The sequence below is a fragment of the Papaver somniferum genome, chromosome 6 (assembly GCF_003573695.1).
Source record: "Papaver somniferum cultivar HN1 chromosome 6, ASM357369v1, whole genome shotgun sequence".
In the NCBI taxonomy this organism is placed as follows: Eukaryota; Viridiplantae; Streptophyta; class Magnoliopsida; order Ranunculales; family Papaveraceae; genus Papaver; species Papaver somniferum.
In genome coordinates, this window is record NC_039363.1 from 110109033 (window position 1) to 110131439 (window position 22407).

Genomic DNA, 22407 nt, shown 5'->3' on the forward strand with positions numbered 1-22407 from the left:
TTCATAGATCTCACTTCTCAGTTAAATGCATCATGAAATAAGAGCAAAATCCCGATGGTCTATAAACAATTGTATATAGCGATTTTGTTATGAGAAAGAGGGTTGATTCTAACCATGTAAAAACTTATTTACTTTTCTTTAATTGATAGTGTAGAGTTATGTAAAGACTCTCCCATTTAAAGAATCGTTTAATACAAATATTTCTACTTCCATAATTCGGCTTATTTACATTATAGAATCTTGAAAATTTTGGTGGTTTTCATATGATGGGCATAAGCCTTCTACAAAGCTCTACAACTTCAGAGCAGTAAATAACTAGCTAGCACCAGCAATAATTAACCTTCTTGTGCCAATTGCAATTTTAATGCAAATATAATACGTTTGGTGATGGTAAATATTCATCCCGTATTCCTAATTTGCTGAAGTTTACGTGTGAATGTCGGCGATAATATTGATTTTCATGTTCCACATCATCGTGTCAAATTATATGGATAAAATGGTTAGTTATTACTTTTGAGCTAATTCACCAAAGTAAGCAAGCAGTATGAGCAGCATTTCCTGAGTTTTAGAGTAAATCAATGGATCCAAGAATCGGTTGTTGGTTGAGAAGAACTCAGACAACTTGTTAAAGAGGGAGTCCCAATAATAAACATACAAAAACGTACTTACATTAAGAGCAAAATTTTAAAGTGTTTAACCACCGTGACATAACTATGGATTTAAACTGTAGTTGTAGGAAATCCTACAACCACACCCTTAGAATAATCTACAGAACAATCTAAGTAATCAATCACAAGAACATTCATTAAGATCTTCGAATTGGATACAAAGTAAATGAGAAAACTCTAACTTGCTCTCCAAATAATCTTTCCCTCTCCTAAATTTCTTGGCTAAGCTCTCAAAAAGAGATCCCCCAATACAAGGTCGCTTGTTCCCTTATATAGGGGTTTACATAGTGGATGACAACTAATAAATCCCTTATTTTCGGATCTGGCGTGCGTCATTAACGCACGCTTACATTGACTTTTCTCGCACGTACTCTTAACACCGCATAGCTCATCACATTTTACTTGTTATTAAGTTGACGTCATCTGGTGCGTCATTCTGGATAGGCTGTATGCGGTTGCCTTCGCTCGGTCTTGATGATCATCATTTCGCATACTTGATTGGTGTGCGGTATTTTGTATCCACATTTTGCCTCTTCTCATGTCGTTCTTTTGATAAAGAGAACGATGTGAGAAATTTTTAATTCATTCTGCCGCACCCGTTCATCTTTTCGTATTCTTATCTACCGATATGTTTCCGTATTTTAGTTTAACCATCTACACGTGTCATTTCCCTTCCTTTTCTACCGGCACGTCCTGATTTAACCGGTCATCTTTTTACCTATTTATTAACTGAGTTTGAGGAGAGATAATCTTTTCTCTTTTTACTTCGTTTTCCCTTCTCGTCTCTGTGAGCCCTCTGCAAATCTTCATCTTCTTCACTTTCTCGAAGTTTCTTCATCTTCGTCTTCTCAAAGCTCGACCTTGATTTTGCTGTTGTTCCTATGGATCCTCACCCAAGGTTCGTACACTCTGCTGAAGTTGATCTTGTCTCTCTTTTTTTCTTTTGAATTTTTGATTGCTGTTGCTGATATGTTGTTACTTTCATTCCCATACTGGCCATTTGCAGCAAAAGCTCTTCCTCCGGTAATACCAAGATTACGGTTTCTAACCCTAATACCAAGAAATACTTACTTTTTTGTAAAACAATATTGTTGCCTCCATTTCTTATCTGCGTTGTTCTTCGCAGGATTCTGATCGCAAGATTGATGGCAGAAAAAAGTTAAATATTAAGAGAGTTCCCAAACCCCATCACTCAACACTGGTATTATTGTTCCTAATTTTGATCATAAGGAGATAGATGTTGAACCTCGCATCAACATTGATACTCCCACGCAGGGCTTGATTGCCTTTGCCCCGTTGAATATGTCTATTCCACCAAAGGAAATATTTTCCCATAAAGAGAATGCTCTAATTGAACATGTGGTAAAGAAAGTCTCGGCTCCTGCGACTGTAACCGCATCAACAGTGAATCAGACCGTCTCTACCTTTGTGAATGTTCCGTTATTTGCGAATATTCCCGCGTCTGTGGAGAATGCTAACATTTCTGCATCTGTGGAGAACATTACCCCTCCCTCTTCTGCGGGCCTCGCTTCTTCTGTTCCCACTCCTTCTACTTTCGCTTCATTTTCTTTGGACTCCATCTATGTTGACAAGGGGGTCTTGGAGGGAGTAAACTCTGCCTCTCAAGCTTTGTCTGATATCATTAGTGTTGCTCACTCGTCCGTTAAAGATCCTTTTAAAATTCGTATCTGTAATGCTCTGAGTAAGCTATTATGCGATTTTCCACCAAACAAGGATACAAGGAGCGAGATCTTCTCCTAAATTGATTCGAGCATCAACATCGCTCTTGATCTCTTGGTAAGTATTCTTTCGCATATTCTTTTTTATTCGAAATGTCGTTCTGCATATTCATTCTTATCCCATTTCCCTTTCAGGAATCTCATCGCTGCATGATCTTGGCTAAAGGATATTTCGAATCTAATAATTCCATGCTAGAACTTTCTCGTAGAATACCTCCCTAGAAAAAGAAGTGAATAGGCTGAAAGGGGAACTCCAAACTGTAACTCTTTAGTCTGAGGATCTTCGCACCAGAAACCAGGAACTCAGAGGTGCTTTGCTTTTCAACTCCTTTTAGGAACAATTTTCCTTTTGTATCCATGCTTTTTTTTTTAATTTCTTCGTGCATACTTAAAGATTTAAACCAGAAGCGCGTTACAGAGAGGTATAACTTTCATGCGGATAATGAGAAGTTGCAGAGCCAAATAAATCAATTAAATAATGAGCATTCATATTCTCTTGACCAAATTGAAAATCTATCACATGAGAATGTTCATTTAACTCAACAAAATGAGATACCGGGCTCCCAAATTTCCCATCTATCTAAATTATTGTATAGTGCTGATATAAGACATCAAACCTTGTCAGATGAGAATCAGGACCTATCCAGGGAGAAGCGATCTTTCTTAAAGAAATAAATGATGTTTTCGCGTCAGTATCTAATTCTCCAGAAAATTTGTGATGACCAAGAGGAAACTCTTCGCACGTTAAGGAATCGGCATGATGAATCAACAAAGGAATTGACCGCTCAGAACGAAAAGATTATTCAGATTAAAATAAACTTGACTGTGAAGATGAACCAACTACAAGAACAACACACTCAGTTAAAATAATCTCATGATGCCCTTATGAAAGTAAAAGCTTCTCTTTCTTTAGATGAGAAGAAGATTAGATCTCGTCTTAAGGGCTTGGTTGGTGATAATTTTGATAAGGCTATGGAAAATATGAAGAGTAATGGTTTCGCTTTATCTCAATATCTCCTTTCGCAGAAGGAAGATAGTCATATGGAGCCGACTGCCTCAATTTTACTATCCTTTTTGATTATTACTTATATCTTGATGTTGCGAAAACTTCGCCCCAGTCATAATTCTATACTTCTTTTGCAGAGTCTGAGAAATTGCATCAGTCCACCATCTCTCAGTTGAGATCTGATTTGGCTAAGGTCCGTAACAAACGTGCGAAACTCTCAGTTGCACTTACCTCTTCTTGAGACCGAGCAGATATGAGATGTTCATATCTTCAAAGTTTCATGGAGGTTGGCACAAGGAATGCTGAGAAAGGTGTTGCCCGCGAATCTCACATTAAGGCTCAATCTCTGGTAAACAAAGTTATCCTAGACAATTGACTTCCTTTGATGAATGTGGCTCCTCTTGATATAAGCGATGAAGAGAATCTTCCTGAGCCTGATAGTGATTATGAACATGTAAGCGATGATGAGGAAGATCTTGAAGTTCCCCTTCAAGAAGATCAGTCTGAAAAGGACGAATCTGGTGATAGCTTCCCTAAGGATCCAAATTCTGGTATCAATCATGGCAACGAAGTTGATGCTGAAGCTTTTTTGATTAATCAAGATGTGCCTTCTAATGATGCTTAGATTTTCCCTTTCCTTGGTCTTTTGTGCCTTTTCAAATGTATTTTGGTATATTTGAAACATATTTTTGTTCTTAGTACTCGTTTCTTGATAAGGGAGATAATATAACTTTTGTTTTAATTCCCATACTTGCCTCTTGTTATATACATTGTAAGAAACATGTAGGTAATTCCATGCGGACTTTTACCTTGTCAACATCTCCTGCAAAACAATGTTAGTGCGAATTTTATTTTCTCATGAGGTCTTATTGGGCCTCCCGAAGTAAAGGTATTATTTTGCCTAGTATATGATTTTGTTTCTGTGCGACGAGATCGCAGGCGGTCTTTACATTTTAGGGTAACGACCCATTGATCTCTCCTTATCATATTCTTGTATTATTGATGCACAAATACGACAAGCCTTAATACTCCCGTGAGTAAAAAGCCTCGTCATATTTGCGTCTTTTGACACAATTCAGCTCCCTAATGGAGGGTGCCGTCCTTATATTCCCCCTGATTGCCCCTTCAAGGAGGCTTACCCCTAGAGGGTTATGGTGGGCTCCTCCCATCCAGTGATGCAACAATCAGTTGTTTTCGCGACCTCTTATCCCTCCACCGATATGGTTTGTGGTTACAAGACCGCACCCTAAGTGTGGTTTCTTCGGACTGAATGCATCATAGTCAAGACTTGTCAACAGCGTCCAGGTACGCTTCAGACGCATCAGGCACTCTTGACTCAACCGTGTACCTCGGCGCCCTGATCGAGTTTCCGCACTCCTTAGGAGAGACCTTATCATATTAATCTTTCGATTTAGGCGTCTCTCTTGGATGGGCTTTCATTTCACCCCAAATCTCCATGACTCAAGCTCCAGGGTCGGTGTAGCTTTCACTTGAGCCATGCTAACTAGGTTTTCCCCAATTATGGCGTGCGTTAGGCTTTATCACTGCCTCTTGTTGTATGCGAATTAGGGTGCACGATACAATTGGATACCATTAGCATATTTATTGAATCAATCATCATGCCTATGTAAGACTTACCGGGGTAGCCATTTTTTTTACATGGGTCATGTTCCACGGCAGAACCCTTCACACTGACTGACATCATCTATGCCAAATCCTAATTCTCATGCTACCGCACCAAGGCATGCCAACCATGCCAACCGCACCATTGTGCCAATGGCAGACCATGCCATCCACGTCACCGCGCCAAGGCATGCCAACCATTCTAGCCACACCACTGTGCCAATGGCATACCATGCCAGCCACATCTCCGCGCAAAGGCATGACAACCATGCCATCCGCACCAGTGCTCCAATGGCATGCCATGCCAGCCGCACCTCCGCGCCAAGGCATGCCAACAATGCCATCCGCACCACTGCGCCCATGGCATGCCATGCCATCCGCACCTCCGAGCCAAGGCATGCCAACCATGCCATCTGCACCACTGCGCTAATGGCATGCCATGCCAGCCGCACCTCCGCGCCAAGGCATGCCAACCATGCCAGACGCACCACATGTGCCAATGGCATGCCAACCACCTTGCTGCGCCATACCATGCCGTCCTTCCCTATGCGGCTACCAAAACGAAGGCGTGCGATGATCAACGACCACCCTTCCATCTTAGATGCAAATCTTAGCCGTCCAAGGTCGCCAAACAACGCATGGTAACCTTTGGACAAATTCCAAAACCCTAGTTTGGCCGCGCTTAAACCACGCCAAGGCATGCCGACCATGCCACATGTGTCAATGGCATGCCTCGCCATCCACCTTGACGCGCCTAAGCCATGCCATACCGGCGTTCCATTCACGTCTGCCAAAAAGAAGGCATGCGACAATCAACGGCCACCCTTCCATCTTAGATGCAAATCTCATCCGTCCAAGGTCACCAACCAACGCATGGTAACCTTTGTCCCAACACCAAAACCCTAGTTTGGCCACGCCTAAACAACGCCAAGGCATGCCGACCATGCCACATGTGCCAATGGCATGTCGCGCCATCCACCTTGCAGCGCCTAAGCCATGCCATGCCGGCCTTCCCTTCACGGATGCCAAAACGAAGGCGTGCGACAATCAACGGCCACCCCTTATATCTTAGATGCAAATATCATCCGTCCAAGGTCACCAACCAACACATGGTAACCTTTGGCCCAACTCCAAAATCCTAGTTTTGGTCACGCCCAAACCGCGCCAAGGCATGCCGTCCATGCCACATGTGCCAATGGCATGCCATCCACCTTGCCGCGCCATACCATGCCAGCCTTCCCTTCATGGATACCAAAACGAAGGCGTGCAACAATCAACGACCGCCCTTCCATCTGAGATGCAAATCTCAGCCGTCCAAGGTCACCAACCAACGCATGTTAACCTTTGGCCCAACGCCAAAACTTTAGTTTGGCCGCGCCTAAACCACGCCAAGGCATGCCGACCATGCCACATGTGCCAATGGCATGCCGCGCCTAAGCCATGCCATGTCGGCCTTCCCTTCATGGATACCAAAATAAAGGCGTGCGACAATCAACGACCACCCTTCCATCTTATATGCAAATCTTAGCCGTCCAAGGTCACTAACCAACACTTGGTAACCTTTGGACCAACGCCAAAACCCTAGTTTTTGTCACACCCAAACCGCGCCAAGGCATGCCGGCCATGCCACATGTGCCAATGGCATGCCAGCCACCTTGCCGCGCCATACCAACCGACCTTCCCTATGCGGTTACCAAAACAAAGGCTTGCGACGATCAACGACCATCCTTCCATCTAAGATGCAAAACTTAGCCGTCCAAGGTCGCCAACCAATGCATGGTAATCTTTGTCCCAAAACCCTAGTTTTGGTCATGCCCAAACCGCGCTGAAGCATACCGGTCATGCCACATGTGCCAATGGCATTCCAGTCACCTTGCCGCCCCATACCATTCCGACCTTCCCTATATGGTTACTAAAACAAAGGCTAGCAACGATCAACGACCATCCTTCCATCTAATATACAAATACTAGCCGTCCAAGGTCGCCAACCAACGCATGGTAACCTTTGTCCCAATGCCAAAACCTTTGTTTTGGCCACGCCCAAACCGCGCCAAGGCATGCCATCCATGCCACATGTGCCAATGGCATGCCAACCACCTGGCCGCGCCATACCATGCCGGCCTTCCCTATGCGGCTACCAAAACAAAGGCCTGCGAAGATCAACAGCCACTTTTCCATCTAAGATGCAGATCTTAGCCGTCCTAGGTTACCAGCTAACGCATGGCAACCTTTGGCCCGACGCCAAGCCCTAGTTTGGTCGTGCCCAAACAAAGCCAAAACCCTAACTTTTGGCCGCGCCTAAACTAGGCCATATTAAAGCCGTACCGGCCATGCTTTCATTCCACTGGATACCAAACGAAGGGTTGCAATAATCAAAGGCTACCCTTCCTCTCAAGATGCAAAATCTCGACCGTCGAAGGTCACCACCGAGCCGGCAAGCCTTTCAAGCTCAAATTGCCGAACAACAACATGCTACATGTTTTCCACGAAAACACTCGAGACTTCAACACATGTCACAAACTGAGGGATGCTCATTGGGTATTGGTTTCGCGGTTTACAGCGTGCGGCGTACACTACGCCCGTTATAAGACAACGTCATAAAGATGAGGCGGTTAGTAAATACAGGGAGTAATGGTGAAACGCTTTCTTTTATGGAACATCAATTCCAGGCGTTACCGGTTACCACCTCCTCCCATTTACTCATCTGTTTTCCATTTCTTACGAGACCATAGTACGTTTCACTTCGACTTGTATAAATAGGTCTTACCTATTTCCACCGAACAACAAGTTCAGGTCAGGAGGATACAACACTCATAAAATAGTTGCTGGCTTCCATCTGTTAGCTTCCCACTTTCTGATACAAGTCGAGAAACAACTACTCTTCCAGAATCAACTATTCTGGTCTCAACACTCTCTTTGCTTCCCTCCCCAAAACCAACCCTTCTCCTTCACTTTGTGACCGAAGCAAGTCTGGAACGACCATTTCTTGGTTTAAGCCGGATTTTTACAGATTGATCTCTCGAATCTAAAGTACTCCATTGCAGTACATTGTTTAGGGTTTAAACTCGTTTCTCACCCACACACCCGAAATTACCAAAATCATCAGAAATCGTTTTCACCCTCAAACAATTGGCAACCACAGTGGGAGGTCGATCTTTCGGTCACGATGTCAATTTTTAATCCTCGGTCTCATACCTCGGCCGAAATGTTAGGACATTAAAATCAAACGATCCTTTCAGGAATCGACGACTCAGCTATTAGGCGGCTCGATTACCAGTCGTGACATGGCAAGGGATGACTGGGGAGTTCCGAGGAGTTAGAAGCAAACGATCCGCCCAAGGATTGGAAACACGACAAGGAATGACTGGGGACTTTCCACGGTCACGGCGATGTTTCCCACAAAACTCGGTGTTACATCCGGGAGATTCCTTTTTCACCAGAAGATCCAAAAACCGAGTAAGTCTTGCCTAGACAAAATACGTGGTTTACTACTTCAGGTTTTCACGGGAATGATGAAACCGATAGACATGTTATGTTTCATCTCATGCTCTCTGTCGAGAAGCAATGCTCACGATTCAATGGCTTTTCTGGGATGTTTGCACCATTCGCAATCGTAACCAAAAAGCATCGTTATTCTAAAAACAGTTCGTTCCAAATAATAATCCAAAACACTCAAGGTAACATTTGTCTGTCAAATCAAAAATCCAGGAAATCAAAACCGTAAACTAGGCATTTCATTTGCCTTTCAAAAAAAAAACTAAAATAAGAAGTTCAGAAGACAGAAATGTGTTCAAGGAAAGTGTTTCAACAATGGCTTGCACTTCTTGGAAAAAGCCTCTTTCGTTCTTTGGAGATCCTCCCTCTTCAACTTCAGCTTCCTGGATAACTTTTCGACTTCTGCTTCCTGGTTCTTCACCATATCCGCAGAAGGACCTTCGACTGTTTCGGCCAGCAACTTTTCAACCTCAGATAAACCTTCAACGAACCAAGGAACATTGAACTCGAAGTTTACACACGTGTCACGATGGAACTTCCAGCTCGAGACTACATCCTTAGAGACAGTATTACCAGTCACATTGCACATGTCATCAATCGAAGACAAAGCTTCCTCCACACGCTTAACCAACGCAAATCGACTAGTAATTTTCTTGGTCGTGGATATATGTCCGTATCTTTGCCATATCTTGGTGTATAGCACTGCGTGTTTGGCTGGCACGCTAAATCCCCCGATCAACACATGATCCGGATGAGGAACCAGATATGGAGGGTAGAAAGTGGCGCCCGCGAATCCATCAATAACGGGCAAGGGATTCCTAACGACAATTTCACCTGTGGCCAATGGATTACCCTCCATTGTCTGAGTCACACCGACATTTTCATCTCGATCAACATCCATTTTAAGGTCGCCCGGTGTGGCTGTCACAGTTGGAGACAAAGATGTATCTCCGCCAGTCTCCGTCTCAGGGACATATTCAGAAACGGCTTCCCCCTATGATATCACGGATTAGATATTTTCCCAAGAGAAAGGAAGAGAGGAAAGAAGAAAAAACATGCGGGAGACTCACTGATTCGCTTTCTGACCGACTAGAGGAAGATTCAGCACTTCTGTTGGAAGAACTACTCTCTCCATCACTGAACTCTGAACTTTCATACTTCTCGGGTTCCCCATCACCATGGATAGGCTCAGCACCGCCACCCTCCGTCTCGAGAAACGATGTTTTCTGACTACTTGCAAGTTTGGTAAAGGTGTTCACGCTGCTGAGACCCTGGGAAACATACAAAGACGGATACTCAGAAAAGAAACAAGGATATACGCGATACAACTAAAATCAAGAGGAAAAACATACGTACCCGCATATTAGACGAACTGAAAGTCGGTATGGTTGTCGAATCTGAAAGGGAACCGTCTGCACGGCTTTTAGACCTTCGCTCCTTCACTTGGAGACTATCTGCATTCGGGCTAATGGATTTTCACTTGGTCGAAGAAGGATCCCTCAGCAGTGGGTGCTCCGCTAAAACCGCAGGAGAAGGCTTACAACGACGGTTTTCTACCACATCATTCACGAATCCATGGATAGTGAGAAACTCATCCTTCCAAAATATGTTATATTTGGAGGTTGTTGATGGATTTCGTTCCGCGAGCTGAAAAGGGAGACTTTTACCCGACACAAGAACACTAGCATCGAGAACAGTTGGCAACGAATCTTCTGGAACAACTGGATGACAGAAGACTAGGACCCCTTGGTCAAAACCCATATGCCGAGCCACCCTATAGATATTGTAAGAAACTTCTTTGCAAGATCCTCGAAAGAAAGACGGCACATGACCGGGCGTGCAACTTCGCATGAACACCATCTCTCAAAAAATCATCTCCTCTTTATCAGAAGACAAAGACATGCTCGGAGCAGGACCAAAGGTATTGATCGGAGTTATGGACGCATGCACTGGAGCCCATGGACGAAAATTGACCGTGTGAGAGTTTTCAAGGAATCCAACCAGGTTCGAACCAATCTTTGGGAGCCTATTCGATCAACGCAGTATCTTAGAACCACCCCAAGACTCGGGAAGTACGACCAACGGTTTTGGATCATACCTTTCGAAGTGCTCCCACATCCATGCTTGGATAAAGGCAGCATGAATATACGAATCCACTTTCATGTAGCCATTTGAAGCGCACATGTCCGCGACTATATGATCCAAGTGTGTGTACAGAGAACCAAGAAACAAGCCGCCAATAGGGAGAACGACACCTTTTGCCAATTTCATGGCAAACTTGATAAGTTCCTGTATTATCTCCTTCTTACCAGAGCCGTCATCGAAAATATCTCTGGATAACCAAAGAGCCAAGAACGCTGCGACATGAAGTGTACTATTTTTCAGATTTGGCTCCAACTCATCAGGAAACCATTGAGACACCCACCAGCCATAGAATCACCTCGTCTCGTTTTCTTTCCGAACTAATCCTTTTGATTTCGCAACCAGAGCGGCGCGCATTTCTTCTTCATCTGCAGACAACTTGACATCGAGGTTTCCTATTACGGGAAGGTTCAACAAGACGGCCACACTCTCTAAAGAGATAGTCATTTCACCCCACCTTCATATGGCCGCGTGATTGTCCGGAAACCATCTGGAAATAAAAGCAACCAAGCCTGGAATATCTTTCCTAATTTGAAGCACTGCGGAAGCCGCGACAACATCAATAATTTGCGCCTTGGTCAAACTGGCTTTTACACATTCCTGGCTCATCATGAATCGCATCCATTTATCAAAGGGACGCAACGGACTCACACAGATTTTAAAGTTAATGGGAGAAGCAGATACTCTTTCCTCTGAAGGAAAAACTTTATTACACCTCCGGGACGAACTGACCGGGCCTCTCCTTCACTTTCCGGACCAGTCAGAAGAATCAATACATATTTGGGATGATTTTTCCTAATTGTGTCGGATGTTGTAAAGAACTCATCGTCTATGTTTGGCTTGGAATTGCCAATATCTTTCGGTACGGTAGAACTTTTCTCAAATGACATCCTAACGAAATTCTCTCACGCTACTTTCACCTTCGAAATAACTACAATGGAACAATACGAAGAGAAATTATTACGGAAAGTGCATGAAAATTATTTTGTCAGACACAGGAGATCCATCCTGGACGCAAACCAATTAGTTACAAATTCATAATGCGCATGAGCAAAGATATGGGTACTGACAGACCCTGTGTCACCACCTCATGCCAAGGCCGTACCGTGCAGCAGGAAATTTGTACCCGGACGAGGAGGCGCGCCCCACCATGGGAACAATACACACGGCCACACCAGGAAAAGGGAGGAAACCCTAAGAGCTAGGTTTTCACGGGAAGGGAATGACAGTTGCTAGCTCATGCATGCCTACTTTGCACAGTAATTGAGGCGACCAACATTACTACGGTATTCACGCCTAAATGTTACTACAAGTTCATGCAAAGATATTTACGGCTAGGATTCATACCAACACAAGAGAACAATATTTTTACAAGTTCATGAAAAGGTACGTCTACAGCTAGGTTTTGCACTAACACAAGAAAACAAGAAAAACAAGTTAAAGAGGAAGTGCTGGAAGACATACCTGGGATTCGCTCTTCCGCTTTACTGTTACCGCACGGCCAGAATAAAATAAATAAATAAAGGTGTGATATAAAAGGAGAGGCCGACCCCCTTTTATAGGCATGGTACTTGGGAGTTTGAATAAGGAAAGGACTTCCTATTTGAGTCAAGTAAGAAAAAGAAGCAACCGGGCCCGCGAAGACAAATCACCATCCAAGTCGTCCGCGTATGCTTTTTCTCACCAAACCGTACCATTGCCTTGGCCCCACCATGCCAAGCCGTCCACATGCTTTTCCTCACCAAACCACGCCTTTCCTTGGCCCCACCATGCCAAGCCTTCCGCGCCATTGCCTTGGCCCCACCATGCCAAACCGTCCGCGCCATTATCTTGGCCCCACCATGCCAATCCATCCGCGCCATGACTTACCGCACCAACACCAACAACTCGCCAAGCCAGCGTCATGATGTTCCCTAACCCATCCAAGGTGATACATGGTCAGACTAAGCCGACAATCTTCATCTCACCACTTCACGGTCTACACCACAAATAGAATCTACGCAAGACCGCCAAACATGAGGATCATGAACTCTCCTTACCTCTCGAAAAAGGTTAGTCGGACTTTTCTGACCATCTTTTCACGACCTGTCATTTCCATTTTTGTCCTTGCCTGCCACCATATTATGCTTACGTCGCAATAATGCTCCTGTTCTGATTTAAGCAGAGGACTTAATGTTGATGGTCGTTTTTTATCTTAGGGTCAAAATCGTAAAACTGCATCTGACATGATGTCACTATGACCATTAGCACATTTATTGAATCGATCAGCATTCCTACGTAAGAATTACCGGGGTACCCTTTTTTTTTAACATGGGTCATGTTCCACGGCAGAATCCTTAACACTGACTTACATCATCTATGCCAAACACTAATTCTCATGCTACCGCGCCAACGCATGCCAGCCGCACCACTGTGCCAATGGCAGACCATCCCAGCCACGTCACCGCGCCAAGGAATGCCAACCATGCCAGCCACACCACTGTGCCAATGGCATACCATGCCAGCCACATCTCCGCGCCAAGGCATGCCAACCATGCCAGCCGCACCACTGCGCCAATAGCATGCCATGCCAGCCGTACCTCCGCGCCAAGGCATGCCAACCATGCCAGCCGCACCACTGCGCCAATGACATGCCATGCCATCCGCACTTCCGCGCCAAGGCATGCCAACCATGCCAGCCGCACCTCCGCACTAAGGCATGCCAACTATGCCAGATGCACCACTTCGCCAATGGCATGCCATGCCAGCCGCACCTCCGCGCCAAGGCATGCCAACCATGCCAGCCGCACCACATGTGCCAATGGCATGCTAACAACCTTGTTGCGCCATACCATGCAGGCCTTCCCTATGCGGCTACCAAAACGAAGGCGTGCGATGATCAACGACCACCCTTCCATCTCAGATGCAAATCTTAGACGTCCAAGGTCGCTAAAAAATGCATGGTAACCTTTAGCCAAAAGACAAAACCCTAGTTTGGCCACGCCTAAACCACGCCAAGGCATGCCGACCATGCCACATGTGCCAATGGCTTGCCGAGCCATCCACCTTGCCGCGCCTAAGCCATGCCATGCCGACCTTCCCTTCACGGCTGCCAAAACGAAGGCGTGCGACAATCAACGGCCACGCTTCCATCTTAGATGCAAATCTCAGCTGTCCAAGGTCACCAACCAACGAATGGTAACCTTTGGCACAACGCCAAAACCCTAATTTGGCTGCGCCTAAACCGCGCCAAGGCATGCCGACCAGTCCACATGTGCCAATGGCATGCCGCGCCATCCACCTTGTCGCGCCTAAGCCATGCCATGCCGGCCTTCCCTTCACGGCTGCCAAAACGAAGGCGTGCGACAATCAACTGCCATCATTCCATCTTAGAGGCAAATCTCAGCTGTCCAAGGTCACCAACCAACACGTGGTAACCTTTGGCCCAACGCTAAAACCCTAGTTTTGGTCACGCCTAAACCGCGCCAAGGCATGCTGGCCATGCCACATGTGCCAATGGCATGCCAACCACCTTGTCGCGCCATACCATGCTGGTCTTCCCTTCACGGCTGCCAAAACGAAGGCCTACGACAATCAACGACCACCCTTCCATCTTAGATGTAAATCTCAGCCGTCCAAGGTCACCAACCAACGCATGGTAACCTTTGGTCCAGCGCCAAAACCCTAGTTTGGCCGCGCCTAAACCACGCCAATGCGTTCCGACCATGCCACATGTGCCAATGGCATGCCGCGCCATCCACCTTGCCGCGCCTAAGCCATACCATGCCAGCCGCACCACTGCGCCAATGACATGCCATCCGCACTTCCGCGCCAAGGCATGCCAATCATGCCAGCCGCACCTCCGCACTAAGGCATGCCAACTATGCCAGATGCACCACTTCGCCAATGGCATGCCATGCCAGCCGCACCTCCGCGCCAAGGCATGCCAACCATGCCAGCCGCACCACATGTGCCAATGGCATGCTAACCACCTTGTTGCGCCATACCATGCAGGCTTTCCCTATGCGGCTACCAAAACGAAGGCATGCGACAATCAACGACCATCCTTCCATCTTAGATGCAAATCTGAGCCGTCCAAGGTCACCAACCAACACATGGTAACCTTTGGCCCAACGCCAAAACCCTAGTTTTGGTCACGCCCAAACCGCGCCAAGGCATGCCGGCCATGCCACATGTGCCAATGGCATGCCAGCCACCTTGCCGCGCCATACCATGCCGACTTTCCCTATGCGGTAACCAAAACAAAGGCTTGCGATGATGAACGAACATCCTTTCATCTAAGATGCAAATATTAGCCGTCCAAGGTCGCCAACCAACGAATGGTAACCTTTGGCCCAAAACCCTAGTTTTGGTCACGCCCAAACCGTGCCAAGGCATGTCGGTCATGCCACATGTGCCAATGGCATGCGAGACACCTTGCTGCGCCATACCATGCCGACCTTCCCTATGCGGTTACCAAAACAAAGGCTGGCGATGATCAACGACCATCCTTCCATCTAAGATGCAAATCTTAGCCTTCCAAGGTCTCCAACCAACACATGGTAACCTTTGGCCCAACGCCAAAACCTTTGTTTTGGCCACGTCCAAACCGCACCAAGGCATGCCAGCCATGCCACATGTGCCAATGGCATGCCAACCACCTTGTTGCGCCGTACCATGGCGACCTTCCCTATGCGGCTACCAAAAAAAAATCTTGCGAAGATCAACGACCACTTTTCCATCTAAGATGCAGATCTTAGCCGTCCAAGGGTACCAGCTAACGCATGGAAACCTTTGGCCCGACGCCAAGCCCTAGTTTGGTCGCGCCCAAACCAAGCCAAAACCCTAACTTTTGGACGCGCCTAAACCAGGCCATATTAAAGCCGTACCGGCCATGCTTTCATGCCACTGGCTACCAAATGAAGGGGTGCAATAATCAATGGCTACCCTTCCTCTCAAGATGCAAAATCTGGACCGTCGAAGGTCACCACCGAGCCGGCAAGTCTCCCAAGCTCAACTTTCCAAACAACAACATGCTACATGTTTTCCACGAAAACACTCGAGACATCAACACATGTCACAAACTGGGGGATGCTCATTGAGTATTGGTTTGGCAGTTTACGACGTGCGGCGTACACTATGACCGTTATAAGACAGTGTCATAATGATGAGGCGGTTAGTAAATATAGGGAGTAATGGTGAAATGCCTTCTTTTATGGAACATCAACTCCAAGCGTTACCGGTTACCACCTCCTCCCATTTAATCATCCGTTTTCCATATCTTACAAGACCAGAGTACGTTTCACTTCGACTTGTATAAATATGTTTTACTTATTTCCACCGAATAACAAGTTCAGGTCAGGAGGATACAACACTCAGAAAATATTTGCTAGTTTTCCATCTGTTAGCTTCCCACTTTCTGATACAAGTCGTTAAACAACTACTCTTCTAGAATCAACTATTATGGTCTCAACACTCTCTTCGCTTCCGTCCCCAAAACCAACCCTTTTCCTTCACTTTGTGACCGAAGCAAGTCTGGAATGGCCATTTCTTGGTTTAGGCCGGATTTGTACAGATTGATCTCTCGATTCTAAAGTACCCCCTTGCAGTACATTGTTTAGGGTTTAAACTCATTTCTCACCCACACACCCGAAATTACCAAAATCAGCAGAAATCGTTTTCACCCTCAAACAGCAACATTTCTATGTTTTCTCCTTCAAATTGCTTTATATTATCAAAACTAATTACGCAGGGATTCCAAATATGCAGATGATATTCTCAAATATGAACGTGAACACATCTTTGTCTCGAATATGTTGCACCGCTTTCATTTCTTCCCATTTTGTAAAGTAATCTGTTGCTACTATTAAGTATCTCCTTTGCCCTGTTCCTGGTATAAATGGACCCACAATGTCTAAGCCCCACTTTCCAAATGGTCACACACTTGTTGATGAGTTTAACGTCGCTCCAGGTGCGTGTATCTTTTTTCCATGACGTTAACATTCCTCGCACCATCTTGATACTTCTTTCACATCTTCATGCATGTAGGTCCAGTAATACCCTTGTATCTTTGTTCTGTATGATAAATACCTTCCTCCACTATGGTTTCCTGCATCTCCATAGTGTAATGCTTTCAAGATTTCCATTCCTTATTTTCGCGTTAAACATCTAAGGGATGGCCCCAGGAATGATTTTCGATAGAGTACACCATTTCTTAGTTCATAATTTGTCACTCTACTCTTTAACTTGTGTGCCTCTAACCTGTTTCTTGGGATCTCTCCTTTATCTAAGTATGAATGGAGTTAGGTTCTCCAATCTACGTCTATGTTCGCTTGCTCTTCTTTTGCGTTTTCTACTATCATTACATATGGTCTTCCTCTTCTTCCTTCTTGATAGAGGGCGAAAAGAGCGTTTGTATCTTTATACACCTTGCATTTGGATCCAGCATCATAGTCGGAATAAAATCAAATGCCTCTGCTAATCGATTATCTTTCCTTGATATGTATCTCCAACTTATTTTTGGAATTTGTGCTGATAGTTATGCGACAAGTTTCTTGTATTTCTGTAAAGATGTTTCATTTGTGCTATATGTCCCTTCTATTTTCCGGATAACCAATTGTGAGTCACTAGTTATTCGCGCATCTTCTAACTTCATTTCAATTTCCAATTGTAACGCGTATATCACCTCTTCATATTCAGTTTCGTTATTTGTTGATGCGAACTTCAACCTGAATGAGTAAGCATTCTTGCTCCTACTGGTGAAATAAAAACTATTCCAATTCCATTGCCTTCTACATTTGATGATCCATCCACCAGTATCTCCCATCTGTTAAAATTATGATCTGTCAATAAATCTTTAGGATTCCCATGTTCTTCATCCACATCCATCATTTCTTCAACATGTTCATCTTCTTCCAATGAAAATTCTGCCAAGAAATCTGCAATAACTTGCGATTTTGGTGAAGATAATATTTCATACTTGATGTCAAAGTGCCCTACTTGTGCATTTCGTCTTTCGATTCTTCCTGATGTTTTTGAGTTTTTCATTACAGACTCAATTGGTACTTTTGTTAATACGTTAATCTTGTGGGCTTGAAAATAAATACGAAGTTTCTGTGTTGCATAGACCAGTGCTAGAATTAGCTTTTTAGTCTTTGAGTAATTTTTCTCTACGACATTGTATGTTTTGCTTATGTAGTATATTGGCTTTTCTACTCCTTGATCCAAACGTAACAAGACAACACTTAATGCACGCGGTGTTCTTGCCAAATATATTAATAATTCCTCTCCTAGTTCCGCTTTTTGTAAAATAGATAAATTCATTAGATAATTCTTGATATTTTGCAGTGGTCATTCTGGATACGCTATATGCGGTTGTCTTCGCTCGGTCTTGATGATCATCATTTCACATACTTGATTGATGTGCGGTATTTTGTATCCACATAAACAGTACGATTTCTTGCAGTCCGACTAACTTTGGTTTTGGAATTGTGGGCACGAACTGGGTTTTTCATTATAGTCTTTCGCGTGGTCCTGGGGAAAAGCTATGTGCAGTTAGGTGCTTGTAATTTTCAAATGTGCATTCATTTCCGATATTTATTTTTTCAAATGTCCATGCATGCATAATATAGTGAGCCACAGCCAAGAATTTTAATGGAATTTATTCATATATTCAAGTTTTTTTTTTTTTGGTCGAACGAGAAGGCTTATTAAGAAGAGAGAATGTAAAATGGTTTTACCAGTACTGGTAGAGTAAAATGTATACACGTACATTCGAGTCCATGCATGCATGCATAATAATATAGTGAGCCACAGCCAAGAATTTTTATGGATCATATACGTACACAGTACACTCGACAGTGTTCATAATTAGACCCAATTTGAAAGATAAGATCGTACGTTCCTTCCTACTGTTTAGGTTGTGAACATGATTAGACATGATCTTAATGCTGACCAGACTTGCTAAGTTCTTTCTCAACTAAATGGTGAAATGCTTAAACGTGTGCTAGAACAGTGGTTTTGTATCAAAGTTTAAATGTCATGATTGCCCCTTCCTTAGTTTTCTAGTATGGAAGTCAATATGGGACAAGAGTGTGGAGTAATTGAAGATTATAGATAAAAGTTCATATCGATTTTATTCGACTGGTTAATGAATTTGATTTCCTCTCAATTTATCTATAGGACCCAATGATATTGGATTGTGGAATCAAATGACACAACCTAATTCGGTGCTTACCACCTTACAAAAAACAGTACCATTACGTGTTACAGTACTATAATGCGATCTTTTCTACCACTTGCACTAAAGAGTAGGGTCTTAATACTAATGCGTTTGTCCTTGATTTGATCGAACATGTCTCCACTATGTTTATACTTTGAAGATCCATATATATATATATATTATCCATTATTTTGAGTTAGGCATACAAAGAGACTGACGTCTTTGGCTCAGAAGAAAACGTATACAAGTTGAACCCAAATTAAGATGTATTTGACAGACTTACAGCTTGGTTGCCTCCATTTGCACATACAAGTTAGGTGTAATATGGGGTGCACCGTAGGACCTTAACATAGTGTGAACAAATTTGACTATCCAAACCACTTTGTTTCGGTCGTAGACCAATGTAGATTCCCTGTAGAAGGAGATAAACACAATTAAAAATCATTATCCTAAATGAGTCAACTATATTTCATTATCTCCATACAGGCCCGACCAAGAATGTGGGATTAGAAGGGTCTTACCCTAAGACGAGCTACTTGTGGATACATAGATTTTTTTTTTATCATAATTAACAACCCCTCACTCCAAGTTTCCCGAATTGTCTCTTAACTTTGTCCATCTCCGTCTTGTTTATCTTATCATAAGGAAAGTCAGTACATGCATCTCAGGTGCAAACTACAGGAAAACTATGGCCTTATCGACAGTATATAAGGAGAGTTGAGATAGTGGCTTGATATTATTGTGGGGAACCCTGATAGAGTTTATGAGTAGATAATAGCATGTAAATGTTTTTGGAAAGAGGGATAGTTGATTGGATTGGAATTTGGAATATATATATATATATAGCTACTAGTGGAATATATGGTTGGGCTACATTATTCAGATATGGCTAGCTACTGTCAACTGTATTACTAGCTAGCTAGCTACTACACAATCACAATGATCAAGAAACATCCAATTCAATGAATAAAACCCTAAACAACAAAAGAAAAAACATAAACAGTTCTCACAAATGCCATCATACAGAAAAAAAAACGTAGGAAAAAAAACGTAGGCTTTTCTTAACATTTAGACACAATTATTTATATCAATTCATTGAATCTTATTGGCTAATTCATGAAGAAAACAATGGGTCAAATCAGATTTTTTCTATTTTCTGTTTTGTGGTTCCCACACCATATGTTCTGTTATCTCAACTTGACTCTGTACTATCTGCAGCTCAGCTCATCTCCCAAGTTAACTACTCCCCGTGCATTTAGCTATACAATAGTAGATCATCTAATCATTGGTTCTCACCCCCCATGCATAAAATGGAACTTCTATATATGGAGAGGAAAATTAGAAATATTCCAACACCTTTCATGACACTCACTCAACACTTTCTCAACAGTCACTTATCAAATCACAAAATTTAACAGTTCATAAGAAGATGGGTATTCGGTTTCCTGAAATGTTTTTACATGCCAAGCAAGTTATGGGGAGAAAAAAAAGTTCCAAGTTCGGATGTTTGTGATGTTTCTGCTAGCTGACTTCTCGTGTTATGGCCTGGAAATGCCAGTTGAAGAGATGGTTACAAATTGTAGATTTTTTTCCATACGAGTTAGCTAGGCTTTTTACAGAAAAGCTAGCTAAACCAGATTTTGTCCTTTAAATGGTACCTTAGAAGATGTACTGTTATCCAGTTGTTGTAGGGTTATAACACTTTACCGGCTTAAACTGCAACCATGAATTTTGCTCGAACAGATTTGCTCATACACATAAATGTCTAAACAAATGAAAGCAATTCCTTCCACTTAGGGGGAGCCGTGTCAGGCAAATATAAATGTCGAACCAATCCGTATCGCCTACCTTGATGACAGCAACAACCTATTTAGAGTAAGAAAACCTGGGCAAAAGGATCCTACCTCAATGCCTCCCATAACCCAATTATACTAAGAAACTTTCATGATTGGAGCTCTGATTTCATAAATAACTCATTTATATATAAATAGGAAGAAAAAAAATCTAGTTATGTCAAATCGACCAGTTGGTTTCCGATGGTCCCTTGTGTCATTTTTTCACTAAATAGATTGTACTAATAAGATAATTAATCATGCCAAGTTGGTAAGATACATGCATTTATCATCTTTGTTTGAGATGTATACCCTTAGCCGGCCTTAACCTCATCTCAGCTTCTTTGTTTGTACTTGTACCGGTACACCTTCACATGCTTTTGTCTCTCTTTACAAGTCCAGAAAGAAAAAAAAATATTGAAAAGAAAGTGACTTTATATCCGTAAGTTGAGCTGCAGACAGAGTGAGAACCAGAGAAAAAGATTTCATGCTAAATTGTGTGGGTGAAGGAAAAATGGTACCACCACTAGACACAAGTTGGGTTGCAGACACTGAGAGGAAGATTTGATTTGAAGTTAAATTCCGTGAGCAAAGCCATGTGCAATAGTGCGAGCATAAATCATGTAGGTCCCACAACTTTACCAGATTGCTGCTGCATATGACTCTTCTTTGCTTCTAAACCTCAAAGTCCATTTGAAAGGTCGACAATCCAACAAACTTCTATAAATACCCACAAGCTCCAAGCAACCATATCCATCTTCAAATTCTTCAATTACATCTTTCAGCACTCATCAAAAGCAAAAAAAAAAACTTTTACATCTCTTGTTAATCATTAGTCTCTTTGCAAAAATGGGTCTTATGCGTTCAATGGTCTCACAATCAAAGCAAATTCTCAAACTACAACAATCTCTTAGAAACCAGTTATCTCAATCATCGCCGGTAGTTCCTAAAGGACATTGTGCTGTTTACGTTGGAGAAACCGAGAAGAAGAGGTTTATTGTTCCTCTATCTTACTTGAACCATCCTTCATTCCAAAACTTGTTAAGTTGTGCAGAAGAAGAGTTTGGGTTCGATCATCCAATGGGAGGACTTACAATTCCTTGCAACGAAGATGCTTTCATTGATCTGACTTCTCAACTGAATTCTTTTTGAGGACTTAGATTAATCAGTTGGTAGTTTCAATAGCTTAACTGTAGACATTTTTTTTTCTTTTAGCAAAGGGTTGTACTCTGACTCATGTTAACATACTACTTTTATTCTTGGGAAGAGTTTAATTGATATACTCTCCAATTGAAAGTACGGATTATTACAAAATTTTCTCATTTCGATAATTCCATCTTTTGGGCTGCTAAACCGCTGAGCGGGAGGTTTACGTTTAATTACATGAGCAAAGCCATGTGATCAACAAACAAGTAGGTCCTGAAAGTTGCCCGATTACAGCATTTCTTTCAATACCCAAAACCCATTTGAAAGGACAAACAACTATTTGATACTCCCAAAGAAGTCTATAAATACCTACACACCGTGAATTAACCATTCATATTCAGGTTGCCAAATATTGATGTTTGTAAGGTCCTTGGTTTAGCAATCTCAAGTTAGGTCCTCACCATACTCAGTAGCCTGGCTTTGCAATTTAAACAACAGCCACGAATTTGTCCATGAAAAAGCATATTCCTAGTGGAATATATAGTTGGGCTACATC

The 22407-nt window shown here is 43.3% G+C and overlaps 1 protein-coding gene across 1 annotated transcript; it reads left to right on the forward strand.

The window, feature by feature from the left end:
• Window positions 1-21438: 21438 nt before the first annotated feature.
• On the forward strand, window positions 21439-22036 carry LOC113288835 (auxin-responsive protein SAUR23-like). Its single transcript, XM_026537957.1, has one exon. The coding sequence runs from the start codon at window positions 21555-21557 to the stop codon at window positions 21855-21857; it is 303 nt and encodes a 100-aa protein (XP_026393742.1). The 5' UTR covers window positions 21439-21554; the 3' UTR covers window positions 21858-22036.
• The last annotated feature ends 371 nt before the right edge of the window (window positions 22037-22407 follow it).